This window comes from Triturus cristatus, chromosome 4_2, assembly GCF_964204655.1.
Source record: "Triturus cristatus chromosome 4_2, aTriCri1.1, whole genome shotgun sequence".
Taxonomy (NCBI): Eukaryota; Metazoa; Chordata; class Amphibia; order Caudata; family Salamandridae; genus Triturus; species Triturus cristatus.
This window is the reverse complement of record NC_140586.1, coordinates 279,542,652-279,558,861: the sequence shown is the minus strand read 5'-3', so window position 1 is coordinate 279,558,861 and position 16,210 is coordinate 279,542,652. Positions and strand designations below refer to the sequence as shown.

The following is a 16,210-nucleotide window of genomic DNA, read 5'->3' as shown; positions in this document are numbered from 1 at the left end:
GGTTATCATAATTCAGTGAAATCACTGCCTTACATTTTGGTGAGCACGGTTCTTCTCCGCCCACATGCTGCTGTGGTTGAACTAGGTGTCACCTGCTTAGACGCTCCTCTCAGCTGAGCATGCGCTGTCGCAGGTGCTATGCAAACACTGATTGTGTCTGACAGGCCTAGACGCCAGCTGCCTGCAGAAAGCCTGCCCGATCACCACTTTTTGTGGACAGAGCTCTGCCGCTGACACGACCGATACAGAAGCAATAAAGTAGGTGACCGTAAAGCTAAGACAAGTCCTCCTAAATGGCATTCTAAGCCCCATGGCTTCAAAATAATTGGTAACGAGAGAGAACAAAATGAAAAAACAAGCCTATTTTTCCTTACACTGATGCCCTGCGGACTGTACATCTGGCTTGCCGTGAGTCCGTCACTGTATCCTCCTGTCTGGCTGATAACATGGCGAAGGGTATCCACCTAGAACAGATACAAATACAAACAGGAGGAAAAATATTAGAAAATGAGTTACAATTAAATCAAGTTCATCTCCATCAAACACATCAACATCATTCCACATGCAGTAATTTCCCCCGTTAGTTAGTTTTATTGTTACCATCGTAAGTCAATGAGAAGCTGTTAGCAGGACGACAATAGTATGAAGCGGCTCAACTCTGTAAGAGCCGCCCCTAGCACTGGTGCTGTGACATAGACATGTAGGGAATGAAAAACAATGTGTGCCTCAATGTTCTTCTCCACACGACTAGGGCTGTCTACAAGGTACACATTCAAAGACTGTCAATTATCTTGTAGCTATCAAAAAGGGCAAAGGAATTTGACATGTTTAGTCATACTCCAAATATTAAAAACAATTCTACATTAGAAACAAAAACATCTGTACATCCTGCATGGCACAGTGGACTTCAAACACAGACCTGGAGCTGTAAAATAATACACCTATCTTTGGAAAAGCTTCGGATCATGGCAGGATTCTAGTTCAATTCTCTCCATGTCATTTTGGTGTCTTGAAAATTTAGAGGTTTTGGGCTATCTAAATCAAGCTGGTTGGATTTCAATGTATTCTGTCTCTGCAAAGGCTAATTTACTGCATGTTCATGTGCCACATGTAAAGTGAGCCATTCAGACATTCCATCAGAGGGTTCTTTGATTAGACTTGTGGCTTTCAATTAACTTTTCCCAAGTTCAAAAGTTCAGCAAAGCTATCTAAAAGGCAGACACATGCAGAACAGGACCAAGGGCCTTGAAAAAGCATTTGAAGAGCAAACACATCAGTTTTAATCTTGTTTGAATTTAATACATTTATCTGAATAAACCCTTAGTGAGTCTAACCATTTGTGGCTCAGAAATCAGTCTATTTTATCACGGGCCATTACTAGAGTGCGCATCAAGTATTCAATTTTCACTTGGTTTATCTTTACTACAGTGACATTCTTAGTTAGCAATGCACTGGGATACATTTTATCCACAGACAGTAGGCTACCGATTGAAGTTAACACTTTTTGTATTGAAGGGTGAGAGTGCACTGTGGAAATCGGATTTACAAGAAAATCATATTTCATCATTTTACCTCTTGCACGGATCAGATTTTAAAAACTCGGAAACACCTTAAATTCTTCTAAAATTAGTAATCAGGAAGTTTTGTAAAAGAAGTTCAGTAGACGGTACTCTGAAGAAGAGGACTTCAGAAAAAGATCATGCCACGAGCCCTTGTATGAGACAGATTGAAATAAATTGAAGCATGAGTTATATTTTTTGCAACACAAGAAATTATGCTATCGAGTAATCTCAAGTGTAACCTCATGTGTATGCAGTAATTCTTATTGTGCTGAAATAATATGGTCCAGAAAAAAGATGAGTGAATAGTTAGGAAAGTAAAAAAAACAGTTTATGAATTTGAAAGCTCCTACAATGTTCCATACTATGTAAACGATCTGGAAGAAATTTCAAGGGTAAAGAGCACATAATATCTCATCTTTAAATTGCATAGTCACAGTTTTTTGTTTCACAGTTTTTTGTTTGGTGCAATCTTTTCACTACCACTCTAAAGAGGGCATATCTTAGGGGCATATCAACAACAACCGGCGATAATTATCGCTCAGCGCTCTTAGCGTGAGGATAATTATCGCCGGCTAGCGTGAATTTTTATCGCTGAGATAGCGTGCTATTAGCAACGCTTATCTCAATAGCGATAAAAATCTACACGCTAACAGGCAAACGTGAGATTATCGCTGGAAACCCAGCGATAATCACACGTTACCTTGTTGATAGGGACAGGCAAACTTAGCCATGATATCCTCCTTCCATAGGATATCATGGCTAAGTCTGAAAATTAGCAGACGTAAAAAAGCAGCATTAACCGCGGTTAGCGTTGCTTTTTTTGTCTCTAACAGGGTTAGCGACATTCTTGATAATAGGAGAAATGTCGCTTAGCGACATTTCTCCTATTCTTTTACTCTGGAACGCCCCCTTTGCATCTCATTAGAGATGCAAGGGGAAGCGTAGAGTAAAAGGGTGCTAACATGCAAATTTGCGTGTTAGCACCCTGTTGTTGATAGGGCGCTAGTTTTATCTCTGCTTTTTTGGCTTTTAAAGCCAAAAAAGCAGAGATAAAGCCCTTGTTGATATGCCCCTTAGTCTGTATTCAGTGGCAGGTTAGGGAACAGTCTTCAAGATGAAAACTGTAAAGTGGGAAATAGTCAGACAACCAAAAAAGATATAATTTGCTTTATCTAGATAGTTTACCCTCTTCAGCGCTACAATCAGCTTCAAACCCTCCCCCATAACCGTTCTCTCATAATTGAGAGTCAAATGAATTTTCTGCTTGCTCAATTTAAAGTTCATGAGTACAAACAACCTAGACGTGGGTGCTGTTTGAATCAATGGCAACATGTCATGGGTTTGTGAAAAGTGTCTGTATACACAAGAAGTGTGTGCTATGTGACTTCAGACATAACTTAAATTAATCAATGGAAGAAACTATTAAAACTCATATAATTAGTTTAAATTGAATGAATACCAGAAGAAAAATGTATTTTGCCAATTATTCATAAATAGTTATTAACCTATATATGGGTAAAGAACAGAAACTTGTGTGTGATTTGACTTCAAGGTTACACTCCAAATCCACTAGTAAGCATTAATGGTAAAGACGCAATGCTATGGGTAAGTCACAGGCCACATACTGAACGCATCAAAACATAATTGCCGACCCTTGGTTTATTCATTAAATAATAATCTGAGGGTGCCTTAATGTTAGTGCCAGATATACAATATAATATACTGTAATGGTGACATTTTCATAAAACACCAGCTATTCAATGATTTAGTCAAGTGGTGGCAGCCAAGATACTTTCACAAATTAGTACAAAACATTCCTCCACAAATTCCTGAGTAAGTAACCAGTCTTCAATGCGGATTCCACACCCTACTTTTCATAGGAGAGCCCCAAAAAATGCACAGAGTCAATGAGAAAGTGGCATATTCAAAGTGTAAATATCCAAGCTTCAGAAGATGCAAAGCATTGCTGAATAGAGAATTCAAGTCTGTTGAAAATAAATAAGTCACCTCAGTACCACAGGCCGCCTCCTGCTACATGGATGACAGGAAATTTGGTTAAAGACTCAGAGTGATCAGGCTTATATCTCTGTCTACCTTTCAAAAACTAACCGCTTTCAGGAGAAAGGTGGCCCAATAGTTAAATTGCCAACTGTGGATCTAACTGTCTTTTCCTAATCTGACCAATATTTAGGAATCTTGAGTAAATCACTTATTTTCAAAACACTTAGCTCTCTTATCTGTCAAAAGTGCAAGAACTAACAAATAGTCTGGAATTATTAATGAGGATACTATTGCATACTCAGTTTGCAGCCTGTAGTGAATCAGATCTACAAGCTGTACATTCTTCTGGCACCCAGAATTGAGTTTAGATTAATGCAAGTACTTTTTCTTCTTACCCTGTTTCACTTTCTTACTTGCATCATAGGAGTCACGAACATGTTTCCTCCAAACCCCCAGTTGATTACTCTAACATTTACCATAATGTGCTACTTCAATGCCCAGAGGAAGCTGGAGGGTCAAATGTGAATCTACAACACTACAAGCCATAAAGTGAGTGCTACAAATAAGAATGTTTTCTGTTTGCAACACTTGCTATTGCAGATAACTTTCTGTACATAGACTGTAATGTAGTATCCTCTCTAATGTGGCAACGTGCTGAAAATAGCAGTTGAGGAAGCAGATAAAGTCTTCAACGCAGTTTGACCCACTTGTGCAGTCTACCTAGATCCAATATCCACTCAGAAATGTTTTGTGAATGTGTGGTTCGATGTCCATGTACCTGCATTGCATATTTCAGCTATTGGCATGTTGCCTTGAAATGCCAGCATTGCTTCTTTTTTATGAGTGTAGTAAATATACATATGCTCAATTGTTCATTTTACACAGACACTGCACATTTTAATACAGCACACAATGAACCCATCAATCCAAGATTTTGAAATTGTTTAGTTTTCCAAACAGTGCTTGTGCTATTAACTTATTATTCAAGGAATTTTAACATTTAGGGGCCGATTCCGATCTCGGTCGGAAGAGCACCGAATCGGGTTCGGCCAGAAAAACTACGAGCCGTACGCGTGTTTTCCGGCCGACTCGTACAGCTGTACGAGCGAGCAAGTACAATGCAAGCTACATGAAATTCACCGACTGAGTCGTTTCCGGGTCCGAACCGCTCCGTACGTCCCGGTCGGAAGCTAACCGTGGCGTGCAATGGATGCGATTTACAACCGAGCTAGTACGATGCACGCGTCGGACAGCATGTGCGAGCCGGAGTGTCCGGCTTGCAAAAGCTCCCGGAGTCGGACTTTGGGGGTCCCCGTCGGACCCCCTGACACCCGCAGCCCTACAACTTGGACACAGGGGGAGACCTATGGGTCTCCCCTACACAGGCATGTACGGTGCGGGTGGCACCAACGCGTACCCACTGTAGGGGGCGCACTTGTTCGAGACGTACCCATTCAGTCAATGGGAGCCCATGTACGTGTCGTACGACCGGCTCCCATTGACTTCTATGGGAGTCCGACCGAACTGAGTCTGACAGCATACGTGCGCATCGTACTCGCTCGCTCGGACTGTAGGGGTCCGGCTCGGTCGGAAAACACTCCGGATCCGACTCGGTCGGAGTGCTTTCCGATCGGAATCGGCCCCTTAAAGTGGATTGTTCTGTGAACAGCAAAAAAACATTGGCAATTAAATGGATGATGTGGAATGGTAACATTGTCTTTGGCTCAAACTGTGGGTTTGTGTAGAACAACCCTATACTTATGGACCAGCAAAGAAGGCACATCCACTGATAGTGTCTATAACTCAGTAACTGTGTGTAGTGCTGTAACTGCTACCAAAACATCTTCGAAGTAAAGCGATGCATTGCAAAGTGTAAAGGCTCAAATGCGGACAACAGTAGATGTGTCAGCATGTTGCAGAAATCACAAACAGGTGTCAGTAAGACTTTAGGCAGGAGTATTCTCCTGAATATTTCCATAGATGCCTTAGTTACTTGGTTCTCAAAAAGAGAAAGATGTTTGTTTTGATAGGCTGCAATGGCTTTCAAGTGCATCATTTTGAAAGTGCAGTCCAAAATAGTCCTTTGTAAGAGAGCAAATATTTGATAATATGTTGTGTAGCATTGTATTGATAAGTTACTTAGTGCAATTATTTGCAAATATTTGTCACTTTGCAAGAGAAGATGTAACAGTGGTATGGCTGTGCACTTCCTTTGTCACCATCTTGCATTTAGAATCCAACTGTAAACATCCCACCTTTAAGAAGTCAGGCGCCTTGCAGCTACATTCATGGATCAAGGTGCATCAGTTTGCCCTGTTGCTGAGTTAGCCTGCTGGAGTGGCAGTTTTTTAAATGAAGGCAGTATCAAGGTTGATGTGCCCACATCAGCGCCAGATGATCTACTTCGGAGCCTGACACATCTTGCATATGATGGGGATAGATGGCAAAAACATGAGCAAATGTTCTTGTCAAATCTAGTCAAAGTAAATAGGTGTGTTGGCAAATCAGTTGCATTGATTACCACCCTGGATATTCAACCCTGGCGTATGTGCTTCTCAACCTAGAGGAGATGCATCTATGGTGATGGTCACTTGTAGCTTTGGTTTCACGAAGGGTCTGCCCCATTTGTTAGTTCCACCACTGAATCTTAGGATTCATCATCATTTGCATCAATACTACCCCTTCCCATACCCTTGCTGTTTGAGACCATAGACTCCTTAAGCATCTTGAAGGGAGCACATTTGCAGTCAGCATTTAGTGTCAATGAGGCGCAAGCAGCAATAATCACTTGAAATCTCATCACCATCCACACTGTCATATATTGTGATGTCTGTTGAAGAGGACTTATAGATTGATTTGCAATGGGGGCTTTGCTTCCATTTAAGAGTCACTCCAAAAGTTTTAAATCTTAAGTGGATGAAAATGTTTTTTTTCTTCACATTGATGGTGAAGACCAGATAGAGCAAAAATCAAGTTATCACACGTGTTTGGCATTTGTGTATTGAACTCTTCAGCAGCCAATTGTCCAGAGAAGGATATAGCTATAACCCCAGGTCATGAACATGTACAGCTATAGCAGCTAGTCATTTTCATTAAAGAATCGGAGAGCAGATATTGTGCCAAAAGCCACAACAATGAATGGTTAATGTTTACCACTTATATCAAGTCTGGTACATTTGTAATGAGATGGAAGCTTTGGTACATGGAAGGATGCATCCTTTAAATCCTGTGTAGCAAATGAATCCCCCTGCTGCAGCAGTGGCATTATATGTTCCAGTTTTGTCATTTGAAAGTGTAAGACTTCTGATGTATTTGCTTGGGGGACTAATATCTAAGACGGACCTGAGACACCTACCTTTTATTGGTATCAGAAAGTATACTGAAACACTCCTATCCCACTGACAAGGAGGGGAAATTCCTCTTCGAATATTAAGCAGATGAAGTCACAGCTGATCTTTAACTTGATTTTGTGAGGCTGATTCCACAGCATTGTGTCTAATTCAATGCAGCAACTGTTTTCCACCTTTGAATGCACCTATGCATTTGATGTCATGTCCCTTCTTTGGTTGGATAAACCCTACTTTATCCCCAAAAGGTGTTTTGTTGATAGTGTGGTGAGGGTAAGCGAATGGAGTTACTCTACCTCGGAAACCTCAGGCCCTTTAAGTGTTTTGGTCCCAAAATGTTTGTGGCTGTATTGTTGTGTTTAGTAATAGTGTTGCATCTTCAATTGATGGTGGTACGGCTAAAATGCCTGAAAGAACTGTCTCTGACCTGACGTTTGTTAGGTGTTTGCAATTATTATGGAAAGAATATTGTTGCTGCGATGCCCATTGGATTTTGTTGTTTTGAGGTCTTTAAAAAAATTTTTTTAAGTATTTAATAGACTTTATGCCTAAATATATTTTTATAGTCAAATGATACATTAAGTTGATTTTCTTGTACCTCAGCATACAACTTGAAATTAGCAGCCAGTCATGTCATCTGAGAAGCAGAGTATAAGACAGATCTGTTTTTTGCTAGGACACGTGATATTCACTTTCAAAACAGTTTGTCTTTTTTGGACTATTTGTTGCACTCTATATTCATGAGCTTTTGGAAAGTGTTCTAAGAATGGTTTCAACTCTTGCTCCTTTCTGTTGTATCTACTGATTGAAGCGTAGGAGTTAGCTTTGCACCATATCATAGCAGAACCAGCAGCAACTCTTTTTGCCACTATAAGGAATCCAAGACAATAGCTACTAGAGAACGGAGATCAAACAACCTATCTCTCCTTGCTGTTCCTAGAATCATGAGAGTAAGAGGTGGGGGTTGGTCATTTGCAGATCTAGTCCCAAAACTATGGAACTCTCTAACGATTCATCTTTGGACAAATTAAAACTTGTCAAGTTTCAGAAAGCAACTCAAAACTCATCTTTTGACTTGAACAGTCCATTTTCTTCCGAGTCCTGTCAGCGTCGGGAAGCCTTTTCTGGTAGCCATGAGCCCTGCAAAACTCATAACTAACTAACTAGCTACTCACTAACAATGAAAAATGCAGATGGATTGAATTTATAAAATCCTTTTTAAGTTACCAATGGAAAATATGCCTACACTGATGAAGAGTTTGAGAAACCACATCTGTAGGATTCCGACTAGTAAAAATATGCAGATCACAAGAACAGACAGTGTGAGATAACAGTAAAACCCAAAGCACATGGGATGCCCAGCAGCAGTCAGTGGTGCTCTGTGGCTAAGCCATAACCAGTAAACATTCGAGAAAAGATATCAAATAAATAAAAAATGTGTTGGGGAGGACCAGACATCGGTATATCACAACGCACAGTGGTCTTCTTTTTTAAAGCAGTAGTTTTGCAGTCTGGCAGATATCTGGCCAAACATGGCACCATTGAAAGGACATTGTTAGTGGGAATGACCACAGTCTAAGGTTCTCTTTATTTGACTAGGTGATCAACATGAAGGCTACCCATTCTGAGTGAAGAATTACAATCCAAAAATGCTAAAATGTAAAGTTTCTATCCTTCTTGGATTATAGGCATTAGACAGATGAACAAGACAAAGAATTTTAAAAATGGACTTGAAATCGAAGCTGTTGTGTACTGTATTCAGAATATGGCAGAAGGTGAAATCAACACAAACTATAATCTTTGTTGATGTATTGAAAATGTCCTTACAGAGTCCCTTCTTAGGACCATGTCACACACCTACATAACTCCTACAAACGTCCAATAGTAGAAGAGCACTATATTGAGTTTGAAGACACTGTAAAATGTTATCACCTGTCAAGCCAAGACAGATTTGTTAATGCCCTCATAACAGATAAATAGCCCATGAGTGCACTCCTCCAATACATTTCCAAAGGAAGTATTGACAAGCCAAAACTAACCTTCCAATCACATCAAACAAGTTAAAATATTTGGAGATGAAGACAAAATGTAAAACTTTGAAAGTCAAAGGATGGATAATAATATTGCACCCAAGATCAACTGTGTAATGATCAGGTCACAACGCCTTGCTCTCATCCAACACCAAGCTGTTGTCAGTGAAATGCCACAACCACCTCTTCTGATGCCCAAAACCAAGAGACTCAAATATGTTTGCTGTGATGCCTTATTCTGAAGAAAATAAAGGGCTTTAGATGAGAATAAGGTACCAAATGTTAAATGGATGTACTTATAAGCTGGCATGCGGAAATTAAAGCACTTACTCCCTAAATGAGATGATAGGAACCATTCAGTCCTGCACATTAATAGATCCATGTTGACTTGTACTGATTTACAGGTATTTTACTTCTCTTCTGGGTTTTCTTAACCCGTTCGACGCGCATGACGGAACGGTTTCGTCATGCACGTCGGTTGCGCTGTGTGCATGACGGAACCGTTCCGTCATGGCCCCGCCCGCGCACGGAACCTTCAGCGTGGCGCGGAAATCCGCGCCGCGCGGGTTAATGGATGTATGTACAATTACAAATGTATTTCATCACTTTATTGTTTTCAAGAGACATTCTTCTGCTTATTTGATAGAAAGGTTGAAGCAAAGAGTGCCATAATTAAACAAATATATTCTCAAAACTCACAATCCTATTGTACTACATCAAAAACGTTTTTACAGTATACAAAATCCAGACCTACTTCTCTGTACTGACTGTATTAATTTTGATTCTTTGTCCATTGCATTTCCATGGTCAGTTGATTTCTTGAACACCATCACACTTGGAAGCCATTGCCCCAAGTCAAAGACATTGCCTCAACTCTGCAAGCTTGTAATATTGCTGCTCCTCTGAGTTACAACCTCAGCTTGACTTATTCTTTAGCTCTAATTGCGAACACCTCTTCTTCTAATGATGATATTCAGCACTTGATGAAGGTAACTGATGCAATTTCCACTCAGATGACAATGAGAGGTTATGTGTTTAATATGTCTTCAATATGTCTTCAGTGTCCTTTATTTCAGCTGGAAGGCGAACAGATGACAAGATGGCTACGTACCAATAACACATCAGCTGACCTTCCTAGGACAGAGATCAAGTTCAGAACCTTCTTGCTTCTTGATCCATTGCATGGCTGTGGTGTTGGCCTTGCCATTCATTTCTGGTAGGAAGGTGTTCAGAGGCATCACAGTTGCAGACAGGAAATGGTGGGAAGCCTCCACTTGGGAGCTAATCACCCACCCTGTAATGTAAGTCTCTATGGTGAATGAGCTCCAGTCACCAAATGCAATCTTTGATGATTAGGGTCTTGCCTTCAATGAAAGTAAGGCTCCAAAAAACCTAATTTGATAAATACAATAATTGGGAGGAGATTAACTTAAACCATTTTTCTTGGGCCCACTGGCTGGCGAAACATGCTTTCAGGGCTGTGCTTAGTTTGTAAAAGAAAGAGTGCCGGTGCCCGAAGCTCTATTCAGAAGACTGAAGACAGTTCAATTAAATGTCGGGTCACCAAATATCAAGGCTGGTGGTCCTAAATCCAGCTCATACCTCTTTAGTCCTCTACCAGACACTCACTGTCCCTTTATCTCAAACTTGGAGGTTACTGCTTTCTCCCTTTGTGACGGTTTTGTCGGCTTCTCTTCATCCGTCTTTGCTATCTGTATGTTTTTCCCTCTCTTAAGCTCGGAAAATATCTGTTGCGAATAATAAGTGCCGGTGCCCCTCAGCTGCTACTAGCGGCTCAAATTAAGCTCTGCTGCAAGGATACATAATAACTACATGAATCTTGGCAAAGGCACTAATGTCCTCACCGAGACAGACAGACCATGACAAAGCAACACTTTGTCTCTGCGAATGTCTTCTCTGCCTTCTGCAACCAACAAACTGAGCCACTATAGTCCACTTAAAAGGTTGAAGGAAGTGACCACAGTGTCACCAGATCCACTAATATGGATGAGGTGAGTCTTTTATTTTCAATTTTCCAAAACACCGGTTAACAGTTTTAGTTGCTTGTTGGGCTGAAATATGTGGCGTTCCCCTTTCAGCACTTCTATATATTGTGCATTATGAGGAGAAAGTGTCATCCTTTTACAGAGCTCTGGTTACAGTTCCAATTTCATAATGACAAAATGCTATTGTGACATTAGCAACTAATAATTAAATATTTGTTTTTATTTAAGGTTTAAAGGGGCTGCAGAGTTATCTGTTGCATAACTATTAGTAGGAAATAATGGCACACAGCGCTCTGTCAGATGTTTAATTATTGGAACAAGGGGGTTTAGTGTGGGAAGTAATGCATTCTTGTGCAAAAAGCTGTATTCTTGGGTGGTACACGTTTATTGATCAATAGAGAATTTTTAAATCTCTTCTAACAAAAATCATATGAATCCTTAATTAATTTTCACATTTCCTCAAGCAACATTTAGAGAAAGATTACAGGGCTCCTAAGCCAGTGTCCAGTCTTTAACTGGTGGCCCTTTCTTTAGCCTCAATGTAAATTCACTGAACTCCTTGCATACAAGTATGTGTATTATACTAAAAAATGGAATGTTGTATCTTGACAATTCAATTCTTCAAATGATTGATCCAAGAACATGTATAACCCCCCTTTTCCAGCATTTACACTGGCTTCACGATTTGATCTGCACATATATTCATCATTGTCACTCTTTTGCCTCTGCTGGAGCAGACTCTTTTGAAAGAAGTGAAATCTTTTTTCAAAATGGAATGATACTTGAACCTACTTTCTGGAATTTTGTTTGCCTTTCAGCCATCAGGATATCCTCAGAAGGCAGCTAAACAGTCTGTTTTATCTTGGGCAACAGTAATATTTATACGCCACATCTTCTGAGTCTTAGCTCCGAATCACTCTTCTGCACTAAAAAAGGAACTCTATGATATTTATCCATCAAACCCAATTAATATCTTCCTCCTTTGCAGAAACCACCGCTGAGTCTACTCTTCCTTTCAGCCCTGATAATATACTGAATTTTGAATCACCCTGCCCCTATTGGTCGCAGGATTGCGGACTCTAGACAAAATGGTCAAGTTGCCCCACCTGTTCTATCATTTTGTGAACCTACCCGTGTTCTTTCCCGCACCAGTCTTCAAACTACTCAACTCCTTATTAATTGACCTAATGTGGAGACCTGGGAGACGCAGAATTGGCCTGCCTAAAATGCAGTTGCCACCTGGAAGTGATGGTATGGGCACACTGGATTTCAACGGCTATTGCTTGGCGGGACAACTGAAGTGGCTGTCCTACTGGCTGGCAGGCCACAACCTGACTGAAATTGGTTATACACCTCACAGGCTTAAACTACGTCAGCTGCACCACTTGCTCTTTCCATGGATAAGCCACCCTGTCCAACGCCCATTCTACTTCGCATAGTTCTCACATATTGGAAAACTGCTCTATGTTACACTGATTCACTCCCACATTATGCCCCGAGTGTCCCACACAGAGGTCTCCCACTTTCCTGGGTACATTAACAGCAAATAAGATTGGCAGCCTGGGGACAGGCCAGGGTCCTGTCGGTTTGAGCTCTCTTTGCTTATCAACATATAATGAATATATTAACACAAAAAGACCACAGGGTATGGGGCTTAAGTGACTGCACCTATCTGTTAATTGGGTTATAGTAACTTTCTTCTCAGGGTGCCACGGACCTGAGGCTCAATACCCCTACGCCCCCTATGGAAAACTCCACAAAATTCTTTAAGCAAACAAAGAGATCCAGCACTCCACTCAGTAGCAAAACATGTTATAATTAACAAAATTTCAGATCCAATCAGCAGGTCTTGTGTAAATTTTCTTTATTCAAAATCTTCTTTAAAAGGAAACGACCGTAGCCAACGCGTTTCGTCCCTAAGGACTTCTTCAGGGCCAATATACTCAGTTGAGTCAAGAGTTGTTTTTCGTCCCAAACATCAAGAGCTTTATTTGTAAGGTATTTGATTCCGACATCCATTAGTTGTAGAGGTGCAGCATTTAGCCTATCGCAATCTATGTATTGTGAGGCAACGTCAGTTCACGCCCGTCATGTCGCATCTGTCGTGTAAGTTTTCCGCAATTGGATCTGAAATTTTGTCAATTATAACATGTTTTGATACTGAGTGGAGTGCTGGATCTCTTTGACATATAATGAATCACCAAGACTATACTCAAACTTTTGGTCTGGAGGAGACGCTCTTTTTGGCTCATGCTAGCATCCTTCGATATATCCGAATACAGTGGGCGCCACCCTGCTCCAACCAGCGATTCATGAGCTTATTCAAGCGATACATATCATGGGCCACGGTCGGCGCTTAGTTAAATGGCTAGCCCGGGGCTTACGCTCACACCTTGCTGCCTCCTTAACCACCCAGCACACCAAGTGGGAAGATGACCTCTCCCATGCTCTCCATAACAAAGAATGGATCTTTATCCTTGAGTGCCCCCGTAGGACTGCCCACAACTCCTACTTCAAATTTATACAATTCACAATTCTACATAGAGATTATTTCACACCACGAAAATTCCATTTCATCTTTCCACTGCCCCCATCAACTGTATGATGACAGTTGGGGGGAGGCTGGGGAGTGTCATGTTACATTTGCATTGTTGTGTGTCATCCATGTGATGAGACAGTCCTATTCTTCGCCATAGTTGTCAGCCTTACCTCCATCTGTTCTACATCCCATTACATCAACTGTGTTACGGAAAACATTTTTTTCCATTCCCCAATATGGGATGCATGTAGCATTATACAAGGCAACATTTCTGTACAATGTATGACCTCCTGCCTGGAGAATGCACATGTTATCATGTCTTGTATGCTTTTCTGGTGACTCAACAAAATGAAATATAGTTTGTGTTAGAAAAAAGAAGACAAGATTTGAAGTCAAGTGGTCCTATTCACCAAGATTCTTGCTGGAAAAAATATCTAAATAACACAGGCATGTTGCTTGTGGATATTTCAGGGTGCCTGATTATATAAGCATGGACAGGATATGCATTGTTAGTACTTTTATTAGTATATGAGCAGCTAACATGCTTGTTAATGTTAATAAGATGTGAACCTGATATAGTACTTCTGATAATTGACTTGACCTTTAATCACATGGAGTATAAGAATGGATAGAGCCCTTATAATTGTTCATCTTACAGGACTAGGTCAGTTAGAGTCCAGCCCAGGAGCCAACACATCATCTACTGAGTTTTCTCATTTGCTGCAGTTGGTGTTCTAAGTTGGATTTCATCACTAACCTAATAATATTTTACAATATAAAAGTATAAACAAGATTTGATATCAAAGTATCGAAAAACAAACTAGCATTAAAGAATCTCTCCACAGATTTGTTAACTTCATGAATTGGAATCAATTTTTTATTCAAAGAGATTATTTTCAATATATTTGTATTAGAAAAAAGGGTGTTGTGTAGTAGGTTTTGCAAGCTGCAGCAGTTAAGAAGGAACTGGCTGCAGGTAAAGCTGTCTGTTATCAGATGGATACCAGTGTGGAAATAGACGGCGCAGTCATTGCTAGCTGAAACTCGATTGCCACTTGACTTTGTAGGTAGTTCCTTATGCACACCATAAAACTATATATTTTCCAAAAATTAACCAAATTTCCACGGTGTTATGAACTCTTACAGACGTTAGGGAAACATTCAAGTGACCACCGTCTTAACTGAAAAGGTAATTACTTTGCTTATGATGTAAATTATTATCTTTTGCCTCTCTTGTCAAAGGAACGAAGCTTTGATTAGCATCACCCTGGTATAGACTGTTGAAATGCATATAACTCTGACAAACTTTTAAATTAGACATCCGTTCTGTCTAGTACTTGAAAGGTACAATGTTTTCCATACATTACCGACCCTCCTGAACAACTAAAGCCAGATATTTAGACCTATCAGAATAAGTGAAGCTAACCAACTGGTGCAATAGACTAGGTAAAAAAATAGCTAAAAACCACAAACAAAAAAATCTCAGGAGACACCCATCCTACTTGAGTTAACCTAAACCTTGGTCAATCTGCAAAACATTTATGGATTAAAGACACATTTTGTCATATTGTGCATTTTTTAAACATGTCAACAGATAACAACAAAAGCAAGGAACCATCTTGATTTCCATATAGCGACATAAAATGTGTCTTAGAGTCCTTGACAAAATAAATCAAAAATGTAAAATAAGGTCTCTGTTTGGGAATACAAACTTATGCACAGGATAGCATAAGAAAGCATACTTTAGTTCTAAGCTGGCAATAGATAGAAAAAACAAAAAAAATTGTGCCAGTGAAAAAAGAAACTTTTCAACCCCATCTAATGCTACCGGAGAAATGCCACACTAAGGTGACTATTAGGATGGTGGGCGGATCACGATCCGCCCGCCATTTCCGTCCCCCCGCCTAACATATCCCCCGCCATATAAGGATGGCGGTGGGGACCCAGGCGGACGGAAAGACCGTCCGCCAGTTTACTGCCGGTAGGCAATCCGCCCGATTCCCTACCGGGCAGAAAAGACCTGCAATATGGTGGATGATGGCGGTCTCATGCGTTTCCATGGCGGAGACTCTGCCATGGAAAGGCATGCGGAGAATGCCTTTGGGGGCCCGTTACGGGCCCCCAGGGATTTGGGGGTGGGTGGCTGCACTTGGGGGGTACCCATGGTACCGCCCCGACATTTGCATGCACCAGGTGGCAGGCACCACGCGGTGCCTGTCACGTTGTGCATGCAAATGCACAACATGCCCTTTTAACATTGTGGCGGGTGTTGAATACAGCACCGCCCGCCACAATGTTAAATATACAGGATGAGACTGACATGGTGGCGGTCGCATCCTAATTGGCACAGCGGGACCGCCGAACCACTGGCGGCCGGTCCCAGCACCACTAGGACCGCTCGCCATCGTAATAGACCCCTATGTTTGGGACTGACGTGATTTGAATGCATCAAATCCCTGTCCATTGCATATTGTAATCCACTGCACCTCAATAGCTTATGAGAATCTCTACTAATGTCTCTGACAAAGGCAAAGTCCTAAAGCTTAAGCTAACCAAAGGGCCCTATTTATGGGAATGTGAACCAACATTTCTAGGGAGAATGGCTGCTGGTAACTAACCCTAACCCTATAAGGGTGCACTGTTGATAAAAAGATAGTGTATAGTTGCCCATAATCGTACAAAAGCAGGACAGCATAGCTTTGAAAAGTCATGCGGAGAACTTTCA

At 40.9% G+C, this 16,210-nt stretch overlaps 1 protein-coding gene across 6 annotated transcripts in view; it reads right to left on the bottom strand.

Moving 5' to 3' along the window:
* The window catches only part of PBX1 (PBX homeobox 1), a 382,352-nt gene that overhangs the window by 21,483 nt on the left and 344,659 nt on the right, over nt 1-16,210 (bottom strand). For all 6 annotated transcript variants that reach the window (XM_085601506.1, XM_085601507.1, XM_085601511.1 and 3 more), the window contains one exon: nt 375-464. In XM_085601506.1, the coding sequence (XP_085457632.1) occupies nt 375-464 (90 nt within the window). The remainder of the gene's footprint in view (nt 1-374; nt 465-16,210) is intronic.